The sequence below is a fragment of the Erinaceus europaeus genome, chromosome 13 (assembly GCF_950295315.1).
Source record: "Erinaceus europaeus chromosome 13, mEriEur2.1, whole genome shotgun sequence".
NCBI classification, from domain to species: Eukaryota; Metazoa; Chordata; class Mammalia; order Eulipotyphla; family Erinaceidae; genus Erinaceus; species Erinaceus europaeus.
Window position 1 is genome coordinate 50,209,853 of NC_080174.1, and position 26,525 is coordinate 50,236,377.

Below are 26,525 nucleotides of genomic sequence, written 5' to 3' on the forward strand. Positions count from 1 at the left end.
CTCCTTAGAAGTTGACTGAGCTGTATCTTTAGCATTCTAGCCCCTTACTTCTAGGAGATTCTTTTACTGCTTATCCCAGCAGCCTCCAAACTTTATTCCATGAAGCACTGGTCTCTTGAGATGGTCTAATAAGAAGTTACTCATGGTCAGAAATGTTTGGCAATTGTGACCCACTAGACCCCTTCTGCATTTATTTACAGTAGCACACCAAAAGTTCTCAAAGGCTCTCAATTACAGGAAACTTATTTAGGTTTGTGTCAGTTTGAGCATCTTTCCAGAGTTGCTTGATTATGCAAACTTCTTTTTCCCTCCAATATCAATGAATATTTTATGCAACTAACTCTGAGATCAGATGTTGGTATATGCGTATTGAAAACGGTTCCCTTGTTGCTCCTGGAGGGACACCCTAATCTTAGCTGAGTTCAGCACTGCTCAGTGGTCCCCAGGGACTCTCTCAGTGGATAAATGGATGCTGGGCTTTCCAATAAGAAGACTCCCAATGAGCCCAGCAAGGGGCTTCTCCTGACTAGGCTGGAAGCCTCACAAGTGTTAAATAAACAAGTAAATGAGTATAAAGAAACAGGAGATTGGAGACCCTCATCTTCCACACTGCTCAATGCTTATCTTCACAAGAATATGGATGCAGGGAGCTAGCTATAGGATTTGTAATGCCATTACAGCCTCACTGGTGCCAGAGATATACCCAACACCTTTAGCTGATACACTGACAGGGTGAGAGTGTGGAGACAAAGCCAGAGCACAGGTGTCACACTGACTTGCTTTGGGATCACCATGGAAACCCCTCCTCCCACACACACATAGTGGAGTAAGGAGATGGTAATGAAGACAGCTGCTGTATAATAAACATGAGCATAAACGGAGGCAGAGTCACTTGTGCAGAGAGATGAGTGATGAAAGAGGCACTTCAGATGCGATGAGATGATGCATCACGGGGAGAGGCAGGACCAATCATATAAATTATCTAATACTGCAAGTTGGATGTTTGAGCATTGCCCATTTTTGGTAGCTCTTTGTCACGCTCCTCCATAATTGGCCACTGCAGCACATAATTAACTGGATTTCGATTACTTATGTTTGGCTTCCAGTCCTTACTGAGACCTGTGCTGAGCTAAGAACCAGAGCACGCAGCCTGTCACATCAGCTCCTCCATAACTGTGCCCCCAAACCACTATCAACTTGTAGCTCCCTCAATCCTCCACACCCCTGTGTTCCAGTCATCAAGGATAACCTTCCACTTGGGGAATCCATTCTCCTGGCTCTGCACACACAGGATGTTTACACTTAGATGTCCCTTTCTTTCTTTTTCGTCTAATAGGGGTCTGCAAATACTTCAATGTCCAACCACTGCGTCCATGAAATCTGCTTTTTTCTTCTATAACTCCTATCCACCCTTAGGTATGAGTTAGAGCATTGTATTTTCTGGAAGGTCTCCTTGATTCTCCAAGGTGCCCAGTAGAGCTGTTATTTCTCCCTCCAGAAACCTATCTCTCTGTTTATAAAATGTCTATTAACCTGTTTGTCCTCACCACCAGAATAGACTCATCACAGATATTTGAACAAGTGATAACTGTGCACCAGACAAACAGCAGATACCTAATAAATGTCCTTTACATGAGTGGAGAGGCAGAGGAAAAGAGGGACCTGAGGAAGGTGGAGAAGTTGGGTGTTGTGTGGTAGGATAAATGGAGAAGGGATTGGCAGAAGGTGAGTACAGACCTGAGAACTGAATGGCAAAGCCTTGCTTGCTGGTGAAGAAGTCAGTGCTGAACTGGAGAACGACAGAGTTGAAGGTGCTGTGCAGGTCCTTGGGCAGTGTTGGGCCACTGAGCTCCTTCAGCAGGACCCCACTCTCCACTGGCCCATCCCAGATGCGAAGCACATCATGAACCTCTTCTGTGTCAAACACCAGGAAGTGGAGCCTGGATGGAGAGAAGAGGCAGGTAGTCACAATGTGCTCAGCGACACCACTTGTTTCCAGGGACTTCCAGTCAGGGAAAAGCTGTAACCTAAGAAAGACTTGCAGGAAGGCAGAGAAGGCAAGGTCCAACAACATCCTCCAGAGGTCTTCCCCATCTTCATCTTCACTGGGGTCTTTAGCAATGGAGAGAGGGTGAGAGAAGTATAGATTTTGTTCATTTTGTTTATCTTCATGGGCTTCCCATCCTCTCAGCCTTACACAACAGCCCCCAGACCTCATGCCTATATCTGTATCATTCTAGATTATCAGTCAGCGGGAAGGAAAGAGAAAAGTTAGGAAGGGAGAAAGGAAGGAAGAAAGGGAGCAAGCTGAGAAGGAAGGGCATGGGATAAATAAAAGATAGAGGCAAAAAAAAAAGTACTTAATTAAAGTTCTAGCAAGATATCAATAGACTGATCCTCAAGTTTAAAAATAGAAAGTCAAAAGACCCAGGACAACTAACAACAGCATTTAAAAACAACAAAGTGTTTTTAAACAGGGTGTCCAGACTTATTCTCAAGTTACAATAATCACAACAGTGTAGTTATCAGTGAAATAATATGATAAATTGATTATTGGAAAAGAATAGAGACCCCAGAAATAGACATGCATACATATAGCTTTTTGACATGGAAGCAACAGCAACACTGTGCAGCAAAGACAAGCTTTTTCAACATATGATTCAGGAATTGGATATCTACATATGTACATTTTTGATTTAACTTATTTTACATCAGTCACAAAACTAACTCAACATAAGTCACAGACCTAAGTATAAATATAAGGTAAAACTCCTAAAAAAAAACATAGGAGAAGAGAAAAATCTAGATGACTTTGAGTATGGCAAACCTATTAGATATAATTTCAAAGATATGGTCCCAAAATACTCTGGAAAGCTGAACTTTGTTAAAATTAAACATTTCTGCTCTGAAACAGACAGTGATGAGAATGAGCAGGCAGGCCACATGATAGGAAAAGATATTTGCAAAAGACACAATGGACAAAGAACTCATCCAGAATGTCGAAAGAATTTTAAAAAATGTATCAACAGTAGCACATGGTCTGTGTTCAAGCCCAGCTCCCACTGCATGCACTGGAGGAAGTTCTGGTATTGTGGCATCTTTTCCTCACTCTCCCTTTATCTTCCTGCTTCTCTTTTTGACTGTAAAGGTTGGCTTAGAGCAGTAAAGCTCTGGTGATGACATAAATTTAAACCATAAAAGATCAGAGGATAGCTCACTGGGTAGTACACATCTTTTGCTATGTGCACAGCCCAGGTGGTGAGCCCCAGAACCACAGGAGGAAAAACTCTGGTGCTGTATTGTCTCCTCTCTGTCTCTCCAACTTAATGCAAAAAAGCTAACTGAGAAACAGTGAAATGGCATATTCACAAGGACTCAGTTCAACAAAACGAATAACAATAAAGATAATATCAACAAGAAAACCAATCTGACATTTCACCAAAGAAGATACGCAAATGATAGCTAAGCATATGGAAAGATCTTCCACATCATATGTCATCAGGGAAATGCAAATGAAAACAGCAATGAGATACCAACATGAATCTAGAAAGGCCAAATCCAGAATGCTGACAATATCAATGCTGTTGAGTAGGTGGGGCAACAGAAACATTGACTGCTGGTGAACTGAGAACGCAAAATGGATAGACACTTTGGGAGACAGTTGGTGGTTTCTCAGCAAACGAAAGATACTCTTACCATATGATCCGTCAATTAAGCACCCTGGTATTTACCCAAAGAAATGGAAAGCTATTTCCACACAAAAATCTACAGGCAGATGTTCATAGCACCTTTATTCATAATTTCCAAGAGTTGGAAGCAAATAAGATGCCTTTCAGTGAGTGGATAGATAAACCATAGTATACCCAAATGGAAAATTATTCAGCACCAGAAAAGAATAAAAAGACATGGAGGATTACTGAATGCATATCACCAAAGAATAAAGCTAATTTTAAAAGGCTACATTCCACATGATTCCAACTACATGACATCCTGGGAAAGGCAAAACTATGAAGAGAGTAAAGAGATTAGTGACTGCCAGTGGCTGTGTGGGTGTGAGGGAGGGATGAACAGGTAGAGGACTCCGAATTCTTAGGCTCATGAAAGTGCTCTAATGATACCATAATAGTGGGTGTACTTTATTACACATTTGTCTAAATTTACAGGATGCACAACCTTAAGAGTGAGCTCTAATGAAACTATGGACTTTAGGTGGAGCTAATGTGCCCATGTAAACTCATGGATTCTAAAACATGTTCTACTCTGGTGGGGGTTGGTGATAGTAGGGTAGTGTTACGAATGTGTGGGGGCAAGGGTTATACGAGAAACTGTTGTACTTTCCCCTCAGTTTTGCTTGTAAAGCATCCACCCTGCATGTGGGGGCTTGAACCTGGGTCCTTGTGCATGGTATCATGAGAGGTCTACTGAGTGCACCACATCCAGCCTCCTGCTTAAAAGCATTCTTATAAAACAAAAAGAAGTTTGCTAAAAGGTTACTTTGAGGTGTCTGAGAAGCTGATCCAGTTGGAGTGGGGTCAGGGGTTTGAACCTGTATCTGGGAGATTGGAATATTAGTTACATGCAGATGCTAGTTCCAGGAGGTAAACAAGGACCTCCTTATGTGGGGTACCTGCAGGCTACAGAAGACCTCTTACAGACAGGGGGCTCAGTAGGAATCTGCATTCTAAGGACAGAAAGCTTTGTCAAAGCTGCCATGGACTTGTATGACTCTCTCATCTAATCAATTTTTTAAAATCTGGAATAATTTTAGACATACATAAAAGATGCAAAGACTCCTGCCTATTTCTCCCATTGTTAGTGCCTATATTTCCTTCAGACACTTGCTACTAACAAATCAATACTGTTCCACTGCTATGAATTCAGCTCCATATTTCAATTGGATTTTGCCAGTTTTCCCACTGATACCCCTTTGCTATTCCAGGATCCCATCCATTCATCACAATCTCTTTTTAAAAATATCTTTCAGAATTACAGAAACAAGATGTGCTGAAGGCAAAAAAAGGCAAACAATATAGTACAGATGAAGTGAGTTTTTAGAAAGTCTTTCCCGGATAAGACAATCTGTTCTCTAGAGTTTTTCTTGATACTGGGTTTGGTGTATATCCTTCCAGACATCTTTTTCCAAGCATTTTCTTTCCTTTTGGGGGGCAGAATTATTTTTAATGCATGTTTCCTATTTCCCCTACATTTTTGCATCACAAGTGAGACCACATTTTTGCTGTTGTTAAATTTTGATCCTCTTTCATCAACTTTATTAAAGTTTTCCCCTTTATTGGAAGGATTAATGGTTTATAATTGATAGTAAAATACAGTAGTTGGTACACGTGTAACATTTTTCAGTTTTCCACATTACGATCTAACCTTCCCTACTAGGTCCTCCTAGTTCCTGGACCATCATGTTCCAGGACCTGAACATCCCCCTGCCACCACACCCACACCCCAGAGTCCTTTGCTTTGCTCCAATGCACCGAATCCAGGTGAGAACACATTTTATAGTCTTATGGAATTTTATTTCTCGACGTAATACTATACCTTGATTTCTTCCCTATAGAAACAGCTATTGTTAAATTTCACCCACGATGGCAGTGAACACTTCCATTTTTAGGCATCATTACACATTTCTGATAATATTTCAGTTGAGGACCAGGTACACACTTAGTACTGCAGCACAGGACTTGGATGCTTGATGCCCCCTCTTTGTTCCCTGCATAGCACAGTGGTCTGGTCTTTCTTCTGTTCTCTCTCTTACATAAAAATATTTCAGTTGCAAATAAGATGAGAAAGCAGGATCAGGGAAGAGAGTAGCTCCCAAATATGGGAAAAGTATATAAATACCATTAACTGTAAACCCCATTGATCTGATCTGGGGCCCATATTTAGCACAGGAGCCTGTGTAACCTCTGAGTCCCTATAGGTCTGAGCTCGCATTCCATGGTCATAGCTAGGAACATTCTAGGCTGAACTCATTTCAAGACCAGTTTTCCTTGAATGGCAGAGTATGTTGACCAAGTGGGGCAGTCCCTACAGAGAGTGGGGCAGTCCCTACCATTGTTGTTCCACATTGAGGGCAAGGTCCTGTAGAGGCCCACGATGCTGTTACTGATAGAGATAAGCAGTGACCATGGAGAGAGGGATCTGTTAGAGGTCTAGGCCCATCATATTTAAGTGGGAATCAGGATTCCTGACTAGGGCCCTGGAAGATGGGGTGGGCCTGGTAGTGACCAAGAGAGCCATCATTAAAGCCTGTCAGGCTCAGGCAAAAATTAGTAAAATCATGGGCCCATTGGAATATACCTAAAACAGACTTCCTAGCTTCTTCTAACATGAAGACTCCAAATCTCATCTGATATATTCTTATCTAGGTTCCTGATTATAAACAATTTGTTATGCTTTGTACCTTAACGCTTTTCAGCCACCAAGCTGCAGGTGCTACCATGATGTCAACCTGATTTCCTTGGGCAGACAACCTCACCAGTGTGTCCTGGAACCCCACCACCCCAGCGCTCTGCTCCACTAGGGAAAGACAGAAACAGGCTGGGAGTATGGATTGACCTGCCAACGCCCAGGTCCAGTGGAAAAGCAATTACAGAAGCCAGACCTTCCACCTTCTGCACTCCATAACGTTACTGGCTCCATATTCCCACAGGGATAAAGAAGAACAGGAAAGCTTCCAATGGGGGGGCTGGGATGTGGAACTCTAGTGGTGGCAATTGTACAGAGCAGTATCCCTCTTATCTAACAGACTTGTCAGTCATAATTAAATCAGTAAAAAAGTTTTAGTTGCTTCACAGAAAGAACCTGGAAGGTATTAATACATATCCACAATATGGATTAATGCTGCTAACTTATTCACTGCAGTGATCATATCAATTTACAATCTCATTGAACAATATTAAGGTAACTCTTCCCTCTAAATTTCACCTTGCCAACATCAGACTTTAGAATGCTGCAAATGCATCCCATGTAAAAATACTTGGCAGTCTGACAAAACAAAGTGGAATCTCACTGGCGTTTTAAGTGTCAATAAATAAAGCTAGTTTTGAATTGCTTCTTTTTCATGCATATACTTTCATATTGTTTATACATAACTGAATTATCTGTCTTTTAAATTTTTAGGCATAATTTTAATTTTTCAATATTTTGACTTCTCTTTTATATGCTCTGTTTGTTGCTAATATTTTTTCTTAGCATCTGATGTCTTCCCTTTAAATTTTTTCTATTTTGGTATATTTTTCTTTCTTTTTCTTCCTTCCTTTCTCTTTTCCTCCCTCCTTCCCTTCCTGCCTCCCTCCCTCCCTTCCTTTCTTCCCTTTATTTCTTTCTTTCTCCCATCCTTCCTTCCTTCCTTCCTTCCTTCCTTCCTTCCTTCCTTCCTTCCTTCCTTCCTTCCTTCCTTTCCTTCTTTCTCTTTTTGTCTCCAGGGTTATCACTGGGGCTTGGTGCCTGACTATGAATCCACTGCTTCTGTGGCCATTTTTCCTCTTTTTTGGCTAGGACATAGAGAAATTATGAGGGGTGGGTAAAACAGAAAGGGAGAGAGAAGAAGATTGACACCTGCAGACCTGCTCCACTGCTTGTGAAGTGACCCCTCTCTGCAGGTGGGGAGCTGGGGGCTCAAACTGAGATCCTTATGCTTGGTCCTTGTGCTTCATACTATGTGCACTTATCCTGGTGCACCACTGCCTGGCCCCAAAATTTCTCATTTTAAACAATCAAGTATGTGAATTGTCTGTCTCCTTTAAGACTATTGGGTGTCCTATTAGGCAAAAATTCCTCTTTTTCTTGAATCATTAAAGGCCCCCTTGTAATATACCTAAAATAGACCTTCTTTTTCCAAAATGGAGACCCTCCCAGTCTCATCTGCTATAGTCCTGCCTTTAGATTCCAGATTATTAAATACTTTGTTCTTCTTTATAATTTGATGCTTTCTCAGACACCAAGTTGCAGATACTACCATGATGCCAACCTGACTTCCCTGGGCAGATGATCTAACCAATGTTTCCTGGAACCCCATATTTCTGGAGCCCTGCCCCACTAGGGAAAGACAGAAACAGACCTGCCAACATCCATGTTAAGTGGAGAAGCAATTACAGAAGTCAGACCTTCTGCACCCTATAATGATCCTGGCTCCATGCTCCCAGAGAGATAAAGAATATAGGAAAGCTTCCAATGGAGGGGATGGGCTGTGGAGCTCTGGTAGTGGGAACTGTGTGGAACTTTACCCCTGCCTTTTTATTTATTTATAAAAAAGAAACACTGACAAAATCATTGGATAAGAGGGGTTCAATTCCACACAATTCCTACCACCAGAACTTCATATCCCATCCCTTCCCTTGATAGCTTTCCTATCCTATGGTTTTGTCGATATTTTATATTATCTATTCTATAAATAAACTAAAAAAAAATTAAAAAATTAAAAAATCAAAACATCAGTATTTTCCTGGAACTTCATCTTTTGAGGTTTGTAGGATCATTATTTTTCCAAATGAACACTTTGTTGTCCCAACATTAAAGTCACCTCTCCCACACCTTACCTGTCAAAATAATGTGTACATCTCCTTACTATTGATCACAGGTGACATCTGATTTGTTCGTTCATTTGTTATTGTGTGTATCAAAATAATTTTCATGAGTGTGGAAGCAGGTCTTACCATTGTGGCTCTGTGCTACAATCTGTAGGATATGTTTGGCACTTGTGATGACACTTGTGAATACCTGTGGAATGGATACTCTAGAATATTTCATGGGTCTGAAATGTCACCTTGGCTGTAGGTCTGATTCTAGACTCTGTCCTCTGTTCTATTTCCCCTACTTAGCTTAGTTTGGATTTTTCTTGTATTACAAATAACACAACTACTCAGCTTCCTTTGGTTTTGACATTCTCATATTTCAATATTCTTAGAGGGAAAACTCTCCTGCCCCACTACTGGGGGGTGGGATAGGGAATCAGATATTTGGTAGTGGGAAGAGTGTTGCTCTATACTCTTATTATTAACTTATAGTCTTATAAATCACTATCTATTCAGTATGTCAGGGGGAAAGAGATTGAATGTTTCATGTTCTTTAAATGCATAGATTTCAGTTCAGAGTATTTTTCCTTTAGTGTAAGTACTTACTGTTTCAGATTTGTAAACTGATTGAATTTGGATACTGGGATTAAACTGTTAAGGGATTTCTAATAATAAATTAAAAAATACTAAATCACCTATAATCTTACACCAGATAGATCAGAAGCAACCAGTCCTGTCAATATCTAAGATATAGTTATTTGTAAATAGCATCAAATGACATAAATTATGGTGATGTTATATATGGTACAGTAAATCCTAACCATAGGATTTTCAAAGTAAGCAAAACTCTCAAATAACTTGGTTATAATTATCTATTGTCCATATAAATTCTAAGACAGCAAGGAACCTTCCTTATTCTCTTTAAAATCCATATTTCTCCCAGTCCTGGAACCTCTGTGACTTTGTATGTCTTCATGCTTCTCCTCTTGATCCCCTACCCTGAGATACTGCCTCTGCTGACTCAACTAAATCAATGCAACCAGTGCTACCATGCCATGTTTCACCCAGGCTGTAGCCAGAGAGGCCAAACCTGAGATGTCAACCCTCCAACTCCAATAATCTGATGAGACCTTTGCTAACATGTGGGGCTCCCTAGTTCCATTTCAAATGGTGCATTCCCTAACAAAGTTACAGACCCTAGATATAGACCAGGGCCTAAGGATAGGCTACATGTGCACATGTATCCATAATTTAGGGGAGAATAAATACTTCAAAGTATGAGTAGACTGAGACTCAGTAAGTTCAGCAAGCAAGTAGAAAGACCTAAAGAGGACATCATAAAGTGCCTAATCAAATATTTATTACTTAGGCCTAGATACCCTCCTGTCCTACTTCTATTTCATTTCTCTCAATCACTTTAAGTCTAACCTCATCAGATAAATTAAGGACTACAAAAGCTGCATAAGGGCAATAGACCAGCTCATTTTCATGATGGCCTTTACCAGGCCACCCCAACATCTAGTTGGGGCTCTAGTCAGGTAATCCTTGGACCTCTAATAGACCCCTCTTTCCACCATCACCGGTCACTTCCATCAAGAATGTCATCATAAGCTCTCTTGTGGGCCTGTCCAGGACCTTGTATTCAGTGTAAACCAACAATGGTAGGGACTGCCTAACTCTCTGAAGGGAGGCTGAACCAACCTGTTGTGCCACTCAAGAAAGACTGGTCCTGAAATGAGTGCAGCCTAGAATGTTCCCAGCTCTGACCATGGACTGTGAGCTCAGGCAGACAGGACTCAGGCTACACAGGTTCCTATGCTAAATATGAATATATATATATATATATATATATATATATAGGCTCTAGGTCAGACTGATGGGGTTAACAGTTAATGGCATTTATATGCTTTTCTCCTATTTGGGAGCTACTCTCTGCCCTAATCTAGTTTTTTTAGTCCTACTCTCAACCCTGACACCATCTTCCCAGGTAGTACTTTTAGTCCACTTGCATGCTAGCTATCAGGCTCAGGCAAAAACTACTAAAGTCATGGGCTATATGGGACATACCTAAAATAGACTTCTAGCTTCTTCCCACACAAAGACCCCGAGTTTCATTTGCTCTGTCCCTAACTTTAGGCTCCTGCTCATTGAACAATTTGCTTTATATCTTACTATCTTTCAGCCACAAAGTTGCAGAGACTATCATGACGCCAACCTGATTTCCCTGGGCAGATTACCTTACCAACATGTCCTAGAACCTGACCTCTCCAGAGCCCTACCCCACCAGGAAAAGACAGAAGCAGTTTGGGAGTATGGAAAGACCTGCCAACGTCCATTTCCAGCAGAGAAACAATGACAGAAGTCAGACCTCCCACCTTCCCCATAAATATCTTTGGTATAGGGAATGTTCCAATGGAGGGCATGTGACACGAAACTCTGGTGGTGGGAATGGTACTCCTGTTATTTAATAATCTTGTTAATCATTAACTCACTAATTAAAAAGGTAAACAAATGACATTTGCCAAATTTAACTATTCAGATGAACTTTATGGTAGTATAGCTCCAAAATATTGCACTGATATTGATTCCAATTACATATATTTAATGAATAATTTGGGCAAATAGAATCATTATGTTATATTTGTCAGCTAGGAGTAGTGTAGTTATTTTAATTTATTTAGGGTTTAGTTATCTCTACTTTTCTGTTACACTTCTTATTAAATTCATTGTTTTTGTTTTGTTCTTTTAGTTCCATTTTGAGCAGGGTTTATCTTTTAGTTACATATTTATTACTGGGTATGTGTACTTTTATTTTCAGTCACTAGTTTAGTTCTCATGGGATTCCAGTGAATCTCTTGAATTTCCTACATGGATCCACTTATAGACACAACAGAGATTTCTCAGTACCAGAAGCTGTGTGGGTTTTCTCAGTGGTTGTGTTCTGGTTCCCCTGGCAGGTCTCCCCTCTGAGGGCTTCCAGCAAAGTGAAGACAGATGGGCTCCTCTTCAAGGTGTTTATCAGGGAACAGACTGGCAGACTGGGACTCCATGCTTGGTTGGAAAGGGGAGGTGCTCCTGGGGAAGCAGAGCAAAGCTGCCCCCTTCTTTCTCCACATCTCTGGGTATACTGTGAAACCGGCAGCCAACTACAGGTGAAGACCCAAGTGGTGAGCTGTGCTGCACTGCTGCACGGGCTCCCAGAAAAAGAGCTAGGCTTGTCCGGAGATGAAGAAGGAAATGTGGTGTGCAGTTTGGATGGCATGAAAGGGGATGTGTTTCCTTTGAATTTAATAATATGAGACAAGACCCAGAGCCAGAGGAGAGGTTAAGATGCTTGGGAGGAAAGTTGATTCCCACATTTGCACTCAGGTGATGTTAGGATGTTCTGGGAAACAAAACTGGAGTGAGCGAGGGGAGACATGACCTCAGAACTAGCTACCAGAGTTTGGCTTTCATCTTCTATTTAGAGATCAGCTAAAGTCCCCAAGTGGTGTTGGAATGAATGAATGAGTGAGTGAAAAGATGAATGAGTAAATGAAATCTCAGAAGGGCTAGTCAGACAAGCTGTTGAGAAAAAGAGAGAATACAGAGACTGAACAGAAATAAAAGAATATATGTAATAGTTATTATGTGCAAGGGGATTTCACATTTCTCCAATCTGGTTCTCACAAGCATCTTTATTTTCTATAAAATAAAACAGCCACCCCCACCTTTAAAAATAAGAATAATATAGGGGTTCATAGAGGTTAAGTAGCTTGGTCAAGGTCAATGTCTGGTTATAGAATGAGCCAGAATTACATGATATAATTATAACCCAGGTTGGAGTCTAGAACTATCTCCCCCCCCCCCAGATAATGTTGCCCACATTCCCAGGAGGAAGAGGTTGTGTTGGGAGACAGGCAAGTGCTACAGAGACCCTATCAGAAACCTAAAGTTTACACATGAGTCATACTGAAGGTTAAAAGGCTGTTATCAAGACTATGAATTTAAAATGTCAGTTCAGTGCATTCAGCTTTGCTGATCAGGTAATCAGACAAAGTAAAACGCTTGGCATTGATGGGGTCAAGAGAAACAGCAGCAGGAGGGGAGAGGAGGGAGCTGAGGTCCTTTACATGCAGAGACAATGCAATGTGGCAACTGGATGGATAGAAGCTGAAGCTCCAGACCTCTTGCTGACTCATTTATTTAAATACCCCTTCCTCTCTGGGTGTTGGGAGATAATGGTGAAGATGACAGACAGGGTGTCATTTTCCAGTTGTTTCTGGAGATGGGCAATACTGCTGCCTATCTTGAGCCCATTAAAAGTTTATCAGCAGGTTCAACCTCCTTCACCAGAACACACCAGAGCTGAACAGTGCTTTAGTCTCTCTCTGTATCTTTCTCTCTTTCATTAAAATGAAAATAAACAAATAAATAAAATTTACCCATCAAAAAAAAAAAGTTTATCAGCAGTGGAAATGCAGTGAAGGAAATAGCAGAGTGCTGAGCTGGAGTGACTCCTCTAGATCCAGTGGGAAGACCTTGCTGAGATGACATAATAGCTAGATGGAAGACACAAAGGGAGCTGGCCATGTGAAGAGCAGGGAAGGGGAAGAGGTGGGAGGAAGCTTTCTATGTTTCTAGGGCAACACGTGCAAAGGTCCCCAAAGGGAGCCAGCTAGGAGAGTCTGCACACTGGGAAAGCCATTGTAGGTGTCTTTGAGCCAAGAGAGACAGTGAGAGGCCAGGCAAGCTCGGGGCCTGTGACTGGGGGAAAACTAAGGGAGTCCACTGAAGAAGTGTGAGAGAATCAGATTTATGTCTCTAGATCTGCTGCCCATATGAGAATAGATTGGCCAGGGCAAGTCTGGATGCAGGGAAGACAGTCGGCAGGCTGTGTAGGAGTTTAAAAGTCTTTGGATTATAAGTCCTTGATGAAAGCCAGAGAAGACTTGCTTTACCAAATAGACCATGTTTATTTAAACTCTTGATGAGGACTTTATTATCTTAACAGAAATCAGTCTATAAAACACTAATTCGAGATTCTGATCTATAGGGATAATTCTGGGCTGAAACACACAATTTAGGTTTGCTCAAGTAGTTCTCCTGCGGATGAAGGCTGTGGAATTCATTTTGAAATAGTGGAAACAGTTTGAATAACCCCCTTGCCCTCCCAACACCACCACTATGTCCAGAAAGTGGGAAGGCCCCGAAGGGAGGTGAAGAGGTGAAAAGGTGTTTCTTCATTTTTGATGTGGATTTGTTTCCTTGAGTGTGGACACAACATAGGGGATTGGGCTGCAGCGTGTTGTGTGTCAGGCTCTGTTTTGAGAGCTATGGGTGTCTCTGCCTCTGCCCTGGAGGCCACTCTGTTTATTGAGACATACACAACATAATGCCCATGACAGGTGCTGAAAGAGTGGGTGAAGGAAAGTGCTATCAAAATAACCGGAGGAAGAGAACTAAACATCTGTAGGAAAATCTATGTGCCTGATATTGTCTGTATATTATTTAATTCACTCAAAACAGCCCTGCAATTTAGAATGGATCTGCACCGTCTTGCTGATGGGGGGACTCAAATTCTTAGGGATAAACACAAGCAACTAGCTGGGAGGGTGGCCGTTGTCAAATAGGCAGTAATGGTTAGAGCCAGCATTCTAACCATGTCATCCTGGTAGCAAAAGCTGCTCTTTTACACCATCAGCTTCTTCTAATTGAGAGAGATAAGGACAGTTTAAAGGAGGCAGTGTCTTTGTAACAAAGATGTCTTTGCCCCCCCCCCCACCTTTTCTGGAACCGGAGCCTTGAACATGCACAGTTGCACTGCTTGAGGCTGATTAACATTTATTTATTAGTGATTTAAAGGTTACAAAATAATAGGGGTATAGTTCCACATCACTCCCACCTCAATGATAACCATCATGGTTCTTATAGTTCTTCCATGGTCTTAAGAGATGAGTTGACTACATTTATTTATTTATTTATTTATTTATTTATTTCTATACCAAGTGCATGTGTTTTAATTCCCTATATTCCACATATGAATGAAACCATTTGGCAGGTATCCTTCACTTATTTATTTACTTCACTAAGCATAATCAGCTCCAGTTCCATCCAGTTTGTCCAAAGAACAGAATATCATCATTTAAAATTGCTGAGTAGTATTCCTCTTAGTATATATCTCAGGGCTGATTATCATCAGCTAAACACACACACACACACACACACACACACACACACACAGGGCTGGGGAGGGAGGGAGGGAAGGAGGGAGAGAGAGACAGAATGACAGAGAGAGAGGGAATGAAAGAGACAGAGGGTGGAGGAAGAGAGAGAGGGAAGAAGAGAGAGAGAGGGAAGAAGAGAGAGAGAGAGATTGAAAGAGAGAGGAAGAGGGAGCACTAGTTCAAAATACTATAGCTTCTTCTGGTGCCACAGTACTTGGTTCTGGGGCTCAAACCTGGGTCACATACATGGCAAAGCAGGCACCTTACCCATGAACTCTCTGTAGACCAGAAGTAGTCTTGGGGAAAAACAAACATGCAGAAATTGAGAATGAAGAAGACAATCACAAGAGAAGGAACAGCATACGTTGAGTCATTAAAAGGTGTAATTCGACTTCCTGGACCCAAACTCCCCTCCCCTCCCTTTCCACCATGCATAGGTGGTCCTTCTGAGCCACCTTTCTCATACAGTAACAAGTCGAATTTCCCGGGGGACACAACAAGTGCATCATGAGCTGCCAGGATTGCCTCTTCCTTTAGCCACTTCTTTCTTATTCTCTGACTTCTGGAATTTCTCTCTGCCTAGAAGGCTCTGACATGTGTACATGCTCTCCTGCCAACTGTGGCTGCTACAACTACCTACTCCCTGCCACAAATAAATGCCTGTGGGCCGGGTGATAGCGTAGTGGGTTAAGTGCACATAGCATTAAGCACAAGGGTCCCAGATCGAGCCCCCAGCCCCCACTTGCAGGGGGGGTCACTTCATAAGTGGTGAAGTAGGTCTGCAGGTGTCTATCTTATCTTTCTCTCCCCTCTGTCTTCCCCTACTCTCTCGACTTCTCTCTGTCCTATCCAACATCAATGGCAGCAATAATAACAACAACAATGATACACAACAAGGGCAACAAAAGGGAAAAAATAGCCTCCAGAAGCAGTGGTTTTGTAGTGTAGGCACCAAGCCCCAGTGATAACCCTGGAGGCAAAAAGAAAAAGAATAAATGCTTGCAGTTTAACCACTGACACCTATGAATATGATGTAACTTAGAAGGAGAGTTTTTACAGATATAGTCAAGTTAAGATAAGGTAACATTAACTGAGAATGATCCTATGGCTAGTGTCTCTCTAAGAGAAAGGATAAAGGGATTTGAATATAGAGGTCCCGGGGAGGCACAAGAAAGAAGGCCATGTGCAGACAGAGATAGAAAATGGAGTGATATGTCTACAGGCCAAGGACAACATGGATTGCTGGAAACTACCTAAAGCTAAGAGAGACACACACAAAGCAGTCCTTTCCTAGAGTCTACAGAGGGAGTGCAGTTTCTTTTCAGTTCTTGGATCTAGGACTTTGAGGAAATACATTTCTGCTGTATCAAAGCATTCAGTTACAGCAGCCCTGCAAAATGAACACATCACCTAGCAAATATGCCACATGCTAAGGGAGAGCTTTTCCAAGGGCTTCTTTATCTCCCCCCACACACACAATCTGGTGTCACAGTCTGTTGAGATAGTCTCTGTGTGTTCCCACCCTAGCAAAATCATCCATGGTTGACCTGCTTTCCTGAGTTCTTACCTATAGTGCTTATGTTTCATTCATCTCTTTATCTTTATTACAGAGCCTTAGGTCTAGTTTCCTCTAAACCCTCTATGAGTGTTATATGGTTGAACTGATGAATGGACCAATGGTTCGCCAGCTTCCAGGGACAAACACAGTTGAGCTAAGGTTATCCATTATACTTGCCAAATATGACAACTTAAACTCTACAGAGTTTAAGTTACAGAAGATACATTTTATTTTTCTGACATCCCTCTTTACTGCCCATGCCAGTTTCTTGGAACTATATCTTTGGTGCTCTACTAGCATCCAAGAACTAGTGGTTAGCTAGCATCCAAGAACTAGGACTTAGCTGCAGAAGTGCTGGGACAGAAATATATGCCTGGTCTAAAACCAGGATGCAAAAGGATGGTGCAACTGCGGTCTAACACTCTGAGCCCAGGCCTGCTGGTTCCTGAGCCTACACAGATAAGCAACACTTAAGTGTTCAATTAAGTCAGTACTACAGATAACATGAGAGGCATTGGAGATACAAAGAGGAAGAGGACACATCTCTGCCCCCAAGTGTAGGGTGATGAGTACATTTCAAAAGTACATACAGAGAAGGTCCCTACCTTGGTTCATGTAAGTGAGGCAAAGACCTGGAGAAGGGAAGCACCAGCTGAGTCTTGAGAGGTGAACAAGATGTGTCCAAATGAAGTGGGTGGGTAAAGAAAAGGAATGCCGGGAGTCGGGCAGTAACCCAATGGGTTAAGCACATGTGGCACGAAGCGCAAGAACCAGCATAAGGATCCTGGTTCGAGCCACTGGCTCCCCACCTGCAGGGGAATCGCTTCACAGGCAGTGAAGCAGGTCTGCAGGTGTCTGTCTTTCTCTCCCCCTGTCTTCCCCTCCTTTCTCCATTTCTCTCTGTTCTAACAGAAAATCAACAAAAAAACAACAACAAAATCAATAACAATAACAACTACAACAACAATAAAAAACAAGGACAACAAAAGGGAAAATAAATAAATATAAAAAATTTAAAAAAAGAAAAGGAATGCCAGGCAAACCAGAGGTTGTGCTGTATATGTATGTATTGGCTCGAGACTGGCACCCCCAGGAAACTACAAGATCCTCAGTAATTATGCGTGAGACCCAGAATGATGGATTTGCTAAGAACTCCCCCAAAGTAGGCAGTATTCAAACACAAAGAGGAGAGAGTTATGGTGAACGATGGTATCAAGGATGAGTAGAACAGAAGCCATGGAGTAGATAGAACAGGTGGGCAGGTAGAAGGACAACCAGCAGGTATAGCTCTAGAAGTCAAGACAGAAGAGAGCCTCAGGGATGGCATAATGTTCAAGCTTCATAACAGATAATGTAGGTGTGGCCTCCAGGATCCCAGTGAGAGAGCCTCTTCTCACCAAAGGAGAGGGTTTGAGTAGGCCTTAGTGTCCTAAGTCTGATATCTGGTACAATCCAGGCAATTATAATGATTGACAAATGTGTCTTGCAACTAACTCTCTTGCTTTCTCTATAGTGGGGTCTTCATTTCATAGTTAGCTGTTGCCTGATTCAACTGGAGGACCCCTTGGGTTGTGGGCTGTCCCTGCTCTAGGACCTTCGCACACCTTTTTTTCATCATGGTGCTTTCAGAGTGCTACCTTCCACACACTCTTCCAGTGGCAAGTCATTGGTAAGGTGCTACTACCTGGCTCTTTCTCCTTGACCTTTTCCCACCAACCTACCAATGAGACTCCCCCCCAGGCTTAGCTGGTAAACTGGTGACATCCATGACTCAGATTCAGTGAGAAGGATGAGATTTTCTCCTTTGAGATAGCGAGGGAGAGAGAGTGTAAGAGATCACAGCATTGAAGCTTCCTCCAATATGGATGGGGTAGGCTGGGCATGAACCTAGGTCACACACGGCAAAGCAGCAGCACACCTATTCCACATGCCCTGATGAGATTTTCTATAAGAAATCTAGGATATAAGTATCGAATTCCCATTGCAGGAGGTTATCTGTCTCAAGTGCCTTCTAGAGGCAAAACCTGCTCTTTGGATTACAGACCTCTGTTCTCTCACAGTTTGAGGGAAACCTGAACAACTCAGGCATTTTTTCAGACACTGACAATCAATCATATTGTTTACAGGTGGTTTATCTGTATCCAGCACACATCAAAAAGATATATTTCTAGTCCTATTCCCAACTCTGACACCATCTTCCCAGACAATACTTTTAGCCCACCTGCATATTAGCTGTGGGGTTCAGGCAAAAATTAGTAGTCATGGGTCCCTTGGAATATACCTAAAATAGACTTCCTAGCTTCTTCTAACATGAAGAATACAATCTCAACTGATATATTCTTACCTTTAGGTTCCTGATTATTAAACAATTTGTTCTGCTTTGTTTCTTAATGCTATTCAGCCAACAAGTTGCAGATGCTACCATGATGCCAACATGACTTCCCTAGACAGATGATCTCACCAATGTGTCCTGGATCCCCACCTCCCCAGAGCCCTGCCCCACTAGGGAAAGACAGAAATGGGCTGAGAGTATGGATTGACCTGCCAATGCCCATGTCCAGTGGAGACTCAATTACAGAAGCCAGATCTTACACCTTCTGCACCCCATAATGATCCTGGGTTCATTCTCCCTGAGGGATCAAGAACAGGAAAGCTTCCAATGGAGAATAGGATACGGAACTTTGGTGGTGGGAACTGTATGACATGGTACCCTTCTTATCCTAAATTTTGCCAGTCCTTATTAAATAACTAAAAAAAAGATATGCAAAATGAGGGGGCAAAACATCAAAGCATCTCAAAGTGTTATTTTGTTTGCTTTCTGATTAGGCTCCAGTAAATGAAAGGGCTTTGGGTGCTCCCAAACACTGCATGCACACAATGGATGCTGCATCAACACTAGTCCTAACAGCAGATCTTTATATCAGAGGAACGTGGCATGTGATCAAACAGCTGTTGCAGGAGGAAGGGGGTCAGAAATCACATCTGTCCCCAAATGAGAAAGCAGTTTAAATTATCCTCAGTGACATTGGAAATGACAATAAGGAAATAATACTAGTTTTATAAAATACCCCCCTCTGAGTCAGGGAGCTCCAAATCAGCAATTAAACCATGATCATAATAGCAGATAATAATAATTAAAGCATCATGTTATCCAAAGAGCAAAAACTGAGAAGACAGGCCAAAGCCCAAAGCAAGCATTGGTGTTTAGAGCAAACTCAGAGGCACTTCTTTCCTGGGACCAGCTGGTATGCAAGAGAAAAAGGTTCTTTTGTCAGTTTCACAAGTGAAAGACTAAACCTGGGCTTGGGGGAACTGTTTGCATGACTGGAGTTCTTGTAGGTCAGGGCAGCACACAAACACAGGTTTTAGTCTAGTGCCTTGCATTTCTCTCTACTTTGCTGGGTGACCTTGGATCAGTTGCCTTCTCTTCATTATCATCCTGTAAAAGAAGGCCCTATGACTATATATCATTAGCCAGAATGTGCCCTGAAGGTGTCAGAAATTCTGTGAGAGGCAGATGTGTCTTTGTCATTCTTGGATGAGATTTTTTTTTTTTTCATAAAATGAAAGGTTCCTGTGTCCTAAAGAGGCTCTCTCACCAAGTAGAAAGAAACAGTTGTGGAATCAAAATCCAGAGTTCAAATACTCACTCTGTAATGGCTAACTGAGTGACCTTACAGAGCCTCAGTTTGCCCCTCTGTAAAATTACAGTGACATTATCTATACAGTAGTGTTGCTGTATAGATAATGAGTGAAATCACAGATAGACAGAAATCACGTATAGAGAGCACTGTACCTGATTGATAATATAAAACCAAGCAATGGGGTGAAGACTAATTTTATTTGTTGTTTTTGTTTTTGTTTTACTTTTGTGAGCAAGGGGGGGAGGGACGGAGAGAGGGAGGGATAAAGTTAAGATGGAAGGGAGAAAGGCAAGAAGGGAGGGAGAGAACATAGCACCAAGGCTTCTTCTAATATTGTGAGGTCTGGGGGACAGGCTCAAAGCAAAGGCCCACACTATATAATTTCTATTTTGCCAGACCTCCACTTATTTTAGTCTCCTATGATTGTTATTTCTCCTTGTATTTCTAATAAAATTTGCCTTCATAGGTTGTGTGTGTGTGTGTGTGTGTGTGTGTGTGTGTGTGTGTGTGTGCGCTTTGTTAGGTTATTGATGCATACAGATTAAAGACTGTTGGCATTACTGTGGATATTTTATCACATGAAATAATTCCCTTTAACTTTTAAAAATATTTATTTATTTATTTCCTTTAGTTGCCCTTGTTGTTTTATTGTTGTAGTTATTATTAATGTTGTCTTTGTTGGATAGGACAGAGAGAAATGGAGAGAGGAGGGGAAAACAGAGAGGAGGAGAGAAAGATAGACACCTGCAGACCTGCTTCACCACCTGTGAAGCGACTCCCCTGCAGGTGGGGAGCCGGGGGCTCGAACCGGGATCCTTAAACTGGTCCTTGCATTTCGCGCCACATGCGCTTAACCCACTGCGCTACCACCTAACTCGCTCCCTTTAACTTTTTTTAAACTTTATTTATTTCATTTGATAGAACAGTGAGAAACTGAGAGGGAGAGAGAGACACCTGCAGCACTGGTTTACTGCCCATGAAGTTTCCCCCTCGTAGATGGGGACCAGGGAGTTGAACTCAGGTCCTTGTGCATGGTAAGAGGTGCAGTTAACCTTGTGCACTATCACTTTTTTTAATCACTTTTTTCTTTCTTCTTTTTCTTTTTTGTAATGTGATTGATTTAACATTTCAGAGATTTTCCTTTTTTGAAAATAAAAAAACATTTCTTTTAGTGACAGGTTGATAGATGACAAACCATTGTCCAGCTCTGGTTTATGGTGGTAGTGGGGCTTGAACCTGGGATCTCAGAGCCTCAGGATTGCATGTCTTTTGTATACCTATTATGCTGTTTCCCCAGCTCATTAGTATTTTTTTCTTTAAAAAGGGAAAAACAGGGACTGGGAGACAGTTCACCTGTAGTGTGTGTGCCTCACCATAAGTGATGCCCTGGGATCAGGACTTGGCTCTACATGGGAGCTCCAGGACTAGCACTAGAGGGAATCCGTGGATGGTAGCATGGTGCTGTGATATCTTTTTGTTTTTTCTTTTTTTTTTAATATTTATTTATTTATTTTCTCTTCTGTTGCCCTTGTTTTTTATTGTTGTTGTAGTTATTATTGTTATTGTTGTTGGTGTCATCGTTGTTGGATAGGACAGAGAGAAATGGAGAGAGGGAGGGGAAGACAGAGAGGAGGAGAGAAAGATAGACACCTGCAGACCTGCTTCACCGCCTGTGAAGCGACGCCACTGCAGGTGGGGAGCCAGGGGCTCGAACCCGGATCCTTTCACCGGTCCTTGCGCTTTGCATCACGTGCGCTTAACCCGCTGCGCTACCACCCGACTCCCTGTGCTGTGATATCTTTTCTCTCTGTCTGCCTCTCTCTCTCACCCTCTCAACAAATGCAAATGGGAAAAATATGATTCCTGCCCTTTACCTATGTGTGTTCTTATGCTAGTCTCTATTCCCAATTTATTATATTTAGTATTTTTGTATTATATTTTGCAGCATTAAAAAAAATCTAACCTGAAAATTTTTTGCTTTTGATAGAAAGCTTATATTGTGGGCACCGGCTCATGGTTCTTTTGACAAGTCCCTTCTTGTCTACACATTGGTCAGTAACTACTACATAGTAACATATACTTTCTTTTCTCTTGTGTTCTTGTATGCCAATCCATCATCCTGCCCACTAATTTTAAAGATTTTCTACCTCTGAGTCTTGAATTCTGTTCTCTCTCTCCATCTTAGTTCTTTGTTTATCTGGATCCTATATCTATGGGTCCTCCTGCTTCCCTGCCCATTCAGGGTTCTTGGTCTGTTTTAGGGACATTTTATTTCCTCCCTTCCTAACTCATTCTATGGAATGGCCAGACCAAAACAATATATACCTACTATTAGAACTGCTGTTTGCTCTCGGTGATGGCAACAATGTTCTGTGTTTACCAGCTTTGCCTTCTAGACAACCTCCTTCAAACATTATATGGGTTTGTGAAAGTGTTCTGGTCAGTGGAATATGGGGGGAAGGCTTGACTCTTAAAAAGCTTTGTTCCAGCCTCTCCTACTTTCCATCTCTCTTCTTCAGTTAGCCAGAATGGAGGAAGCACACTGGCTGGCCATGATGTTCTTGTGTGAAGGAGCTTCTATGTAGATTGTATTTAGGTTGAATCAATAATTCTTGGGTCTCATAATACCACTGGCTTTGGTCACTGGTATTATGAAGAAGAAACCTTAGAGAAGTTGTGATGGTTGCTCTTTCATAAGTAACTATTCTAATGAAGGATCATTTACCTGTGTGGGTGTGCTCTGTCAACTTTTTATTCTAGGAACTATTTAAATGTTATCATGTTGTACCTAATCCAATATATCACTAGTCACTCCCAACCCCCTACCACTTTAGGGGAATTTGGTAACATTTTGTACTTTATTATACCTTCTGTTCATTGTTCTTCATTTATACTGTCTGGACTGGTAACTCTGCCTTCTACATTTGGCAAATTTTATTCCTATTACAGCTATATTTGTACATTTTTTTCTTCTGTCAAATCAAAAAAATTATCCAGTTTGTTTCCTATGTCAATACGTTTAGTTTTTACAAGAGCAATGCTGACATTGTGAATTTTATTTATTATTGTGTATTTAGTTTCTTTTTCCCCTTTTCAAAATATTTTATTTATTTATTAATGAGAGGGTTAGGAGGAAAGAGAGAGAAAGAACTATCAGACATTGCTCTGGTACATGTGCTGCCAGGGATCAAACTTAGGACCTCATGCTTGAGAGTCCAATGCTTTATGCACTATCACACCTCCCAGACCACTCTTTTCCCTCTGACTTGTCTCTGTCACTGCTTTTCTATCTCAAGAACTCTATTCTCCTATTTTTTCTTTCATCCCCTTTGACTTATCATCCACACCTTTGATGGCATTATTATAGACCAATTCAAATTTTCTTATGTCTACTGTAATAAACTCCAGAAAACATGATTCTATTTCTGTATGGAAATGAATCTTTTATTTTAAAGAACAGCATGTTTTGTATGGCATCATACACTCTAATTTTTATTTATTTTCTTGATATGTTTTTTGGAAGAGGGAAGTGTACTGGCCAATGTGGGCAGCCAGCCAGGTCTGCACTAGTTTGGTTGATCTGTTTACTTTCCTTCTAAGATATGTTGAAGTTCATTCTTGGGACTGTAAAATGTAAGTCCAGTTGGGGTATTCTAGCCATTTTAACTAGCTACTATAGTTCAGCTGGATTATGATGTTTGGACAATCTGAAATAGTTTGTGTATCTTTATCTAAAAGTGATCCATGAAAAACTAAATTGCCAGTAAATACCAGCACTCTGAAAGCTACATTTACACCTATGAGGTTACTCACATTCTCTCCTTCAAAAGTTTTTTGAACTCCCTGTTTGCTGAGACCATGAATGTGACAAAGGAATATCCCCACTGAATATGTGCTTATCTGTTTAGTTCCTTAAGGAGGGCAGCTCTTACACTGTGAGTTCATGGGCCGTCTCTGTTTAAGGTTTAACTCACAGCTACTACTCAAAAATAAGCTGTCTGAAAGCTGCTGAACCTGTGGCCACAATTCCTGGCAAAAGCTGTGAACAGAAGCTTCACTTCCGGTGCCTTCTGTCTCATCTGGGCCAGATGCCCACTTGCTGGTTAAAGAGAAGCTACACTGCCCACAGTGCTGCCCTGTGATTGATATAAAATGGCAGCAGGGGAATCTGGGCTTCAGGCACAGCCAGATGTTTTGTCTGGTCCAGCATCCTCCCAGGAAGACAAGCTCCACTGGGCAGGGGTTCTGATTAATCAAAATCCTGCCTTTCCCCTCCCGGAAATCCTGCTGTGTTGTAAGCAACAAACAAAATGGAGCCTCCAGGTTGCCCTCTACATTAATCATGAAGAAGAATCCCTACAGTTAAGAATCAACAAACTAGGACAATTAGCCAAATACGAACGTTATGAGTATAGATGAACATGAGGAACAGACATTAGAGCTTCTGGGTGTAAGAGGTTCTCTGTTTTCCATAGCTCCCAGATCTCTTTAGGGGAAGCATCCCTGCAAAGGACCACCTTTTATCCCTCCGTCCCACCGCTCCCTGGCCAGATGCAGATAGCTCTCAATCCCATCCAGCTTTGTACTCAAGAAGCAAAACTCAGCTCTTCTGAACAAAGTTGTGCGAGATTCCTCTCTGGTTACCCAATCTATTTGCCCTCTGTATTGTTGCTGACCTTCCAGAAGTGGAGATCTGATCACACCACACCAGACAATGGGCTTTTCCAGAGCAATGTATCAAAAGAGTATATTCACTTTCTATTCTCTTTCACATCTCAGAGAGGCCCTTAGCTCCAACCTGCATGGTGAACCATGACTGTTCTTCAAAGTGCAGCTTGAATAAGCATGCCTGCCCTGCAACTAACAGCCCATTCCGAACTGCCACCTGGAACTATGGACTATCTTTGCAAATGCTTTCCTGTTATATTTTAGACATAGTTTGACCATAGCATTTATCACATCATAGTAGAGTCTGGAGTGGATGCTAAAGACTGGTTTATCCGTACTTCATTTCCAGACCTTTCATTGGTTTCAACCACTGACGCTTTGAAAACAAAAACAAAATTGATTTCCCATGCTCCCAAGGGAAGCAAGGTTCTGACTAAGAAGATGGAGGGAGATGTCTCTGAGGATGTGCTTCCTCCTGGATAAATACATAAACCCTCATAGGAGAAAGCATGCTACCCTTTCCACCTCTGTTTTTGTAGACTGGAACACACATGTGATGCCTGGAGCTATAGCTGCTGACTACAGAACCATGAGGCTGAGAACCCCAAGGATGGCAGAGCAGGAAGAAAAGTAATGGCATCCAGAGCAGCTGCACTAGGTCCAGGTGGGACTTTCAGATTCTTTTTTGTTTTCCCATTGGAAAAAATGAAGCCCCATCTGTTGATGCCAGTTTTAGTCAGTTTTGTCTACTTCCAATCCCAAACTGATAAATCTCTATCTATAAGGCTGAGACCTTCAAGGGAAAAGACTGCTTCTTATTTATATTTATACCTTCAGTGCTTGGCAAAATGCCTGGCATGAAGAGAATGCTCCAAGTTTTCTTCACTGAATTGAATGTTGTCACTGTCCTGAAAATATTCCAGTGGTTCCTCATTGTATGAAAATCCATTCAGCCTTCTCATCTTGGCCTTCTGGGTTCTGCAGAGACACCAACCCCCATCCGCAACCCCCAATCTTGCCCCACAGCCTCCACTCACATCTCTTAAGTCTTTCTGGGACAGATCCTACATTTTCCACTTCATCCATGTTTTCATTCGACTTTCACTCAGTGGAAATGTTTGCCTCTGCGCCCCCAGGCACCACTCTCTGATGCTGAACTTGACTTGCACACACTTGCAGCATCTACCTTGTCTTGGAGATATTTGTTTGCTGAACTGTTTTTCCCACTGAAATGTGAGTCCTGAAAGGCAAGTGCAAACTAAGCCTCCACTTTGAGTTTCCTTTTAAATTTCTTTTTAAATTTAAACTTATTTTGTATTACTGGATAGAGACTGAGAGAAATTGAGAGGGGAAGATAGAGAGGGAGAAAGTCAGAGAGACACCTGCAGCCCTGCTTCACCACTAAAGAAACTTCCTCCACAGGTGGGGACTAGGGACTTGAACTCAGGGCCTGTGTACTATGTTTGCTTAAGCAGGTGTGCTACTGCCTGGCCCTTTGGATTTCCCATTACTCAATGGCACAGTCTCTGCCACTGAGAAGGAATGCATTGCAAGTTGTGTTCAGTAGAATCAAGCCAAAGTCACAATGGCAGGAGGGGCAGGAAAACTTGGTGTTAGCTAAAATTAGGCTGGAACTCAATTCACTGGGTAACTGGGAGACTTTGGATGGGTCATTCATCCTTTCTGGGCCTAAATGCCCTTGTCTTTAAAATAAGTACAGTAGGACCAGAGAGCTAGCCCACTGGGTGGGGTTCCTGGATGGTCATGTGCACAACCCAGGTTGGAGCCCCATCACAAGGGAGGTGCTTGCTATGGCAATGGAGGAAGCATCATTGTATGGTGTAGCCCCTCTCTGTCTCTCTGAATGAAAAGAGAGGGCCAAAACATAGCTCACCTGCACAGGGCACCTGTTTTGTCATGT

General features: G+C 41.9%; 1 protein-coding gene across 5 annotated transcripts in view; it reads right to left on the minus strand.

Moving 5' to 3' along the window:
- The window catches only part of CSMD2 (CUB and Sushi multiple domains 2), an 814,611-nt gene that overhangs the window by 195,641 nt on the left and 592,445 nt on the right, over positions 1–26,525 (minus strand). For all 5 annotated transcript variants that reach the window (XM_060205823.1, XM_060205822.1, XM_060205821.1 and 2 more), the window contains one exon: positions 1,738–1,940. In XM_060205823.1, the coding sequence (XP_060061806.1) occupies positions 1,738–1,940 (203 nt within the window). The remainder of the gene's footprint in view (positions 1–1,737; positions 1,941–26,525) is intronic.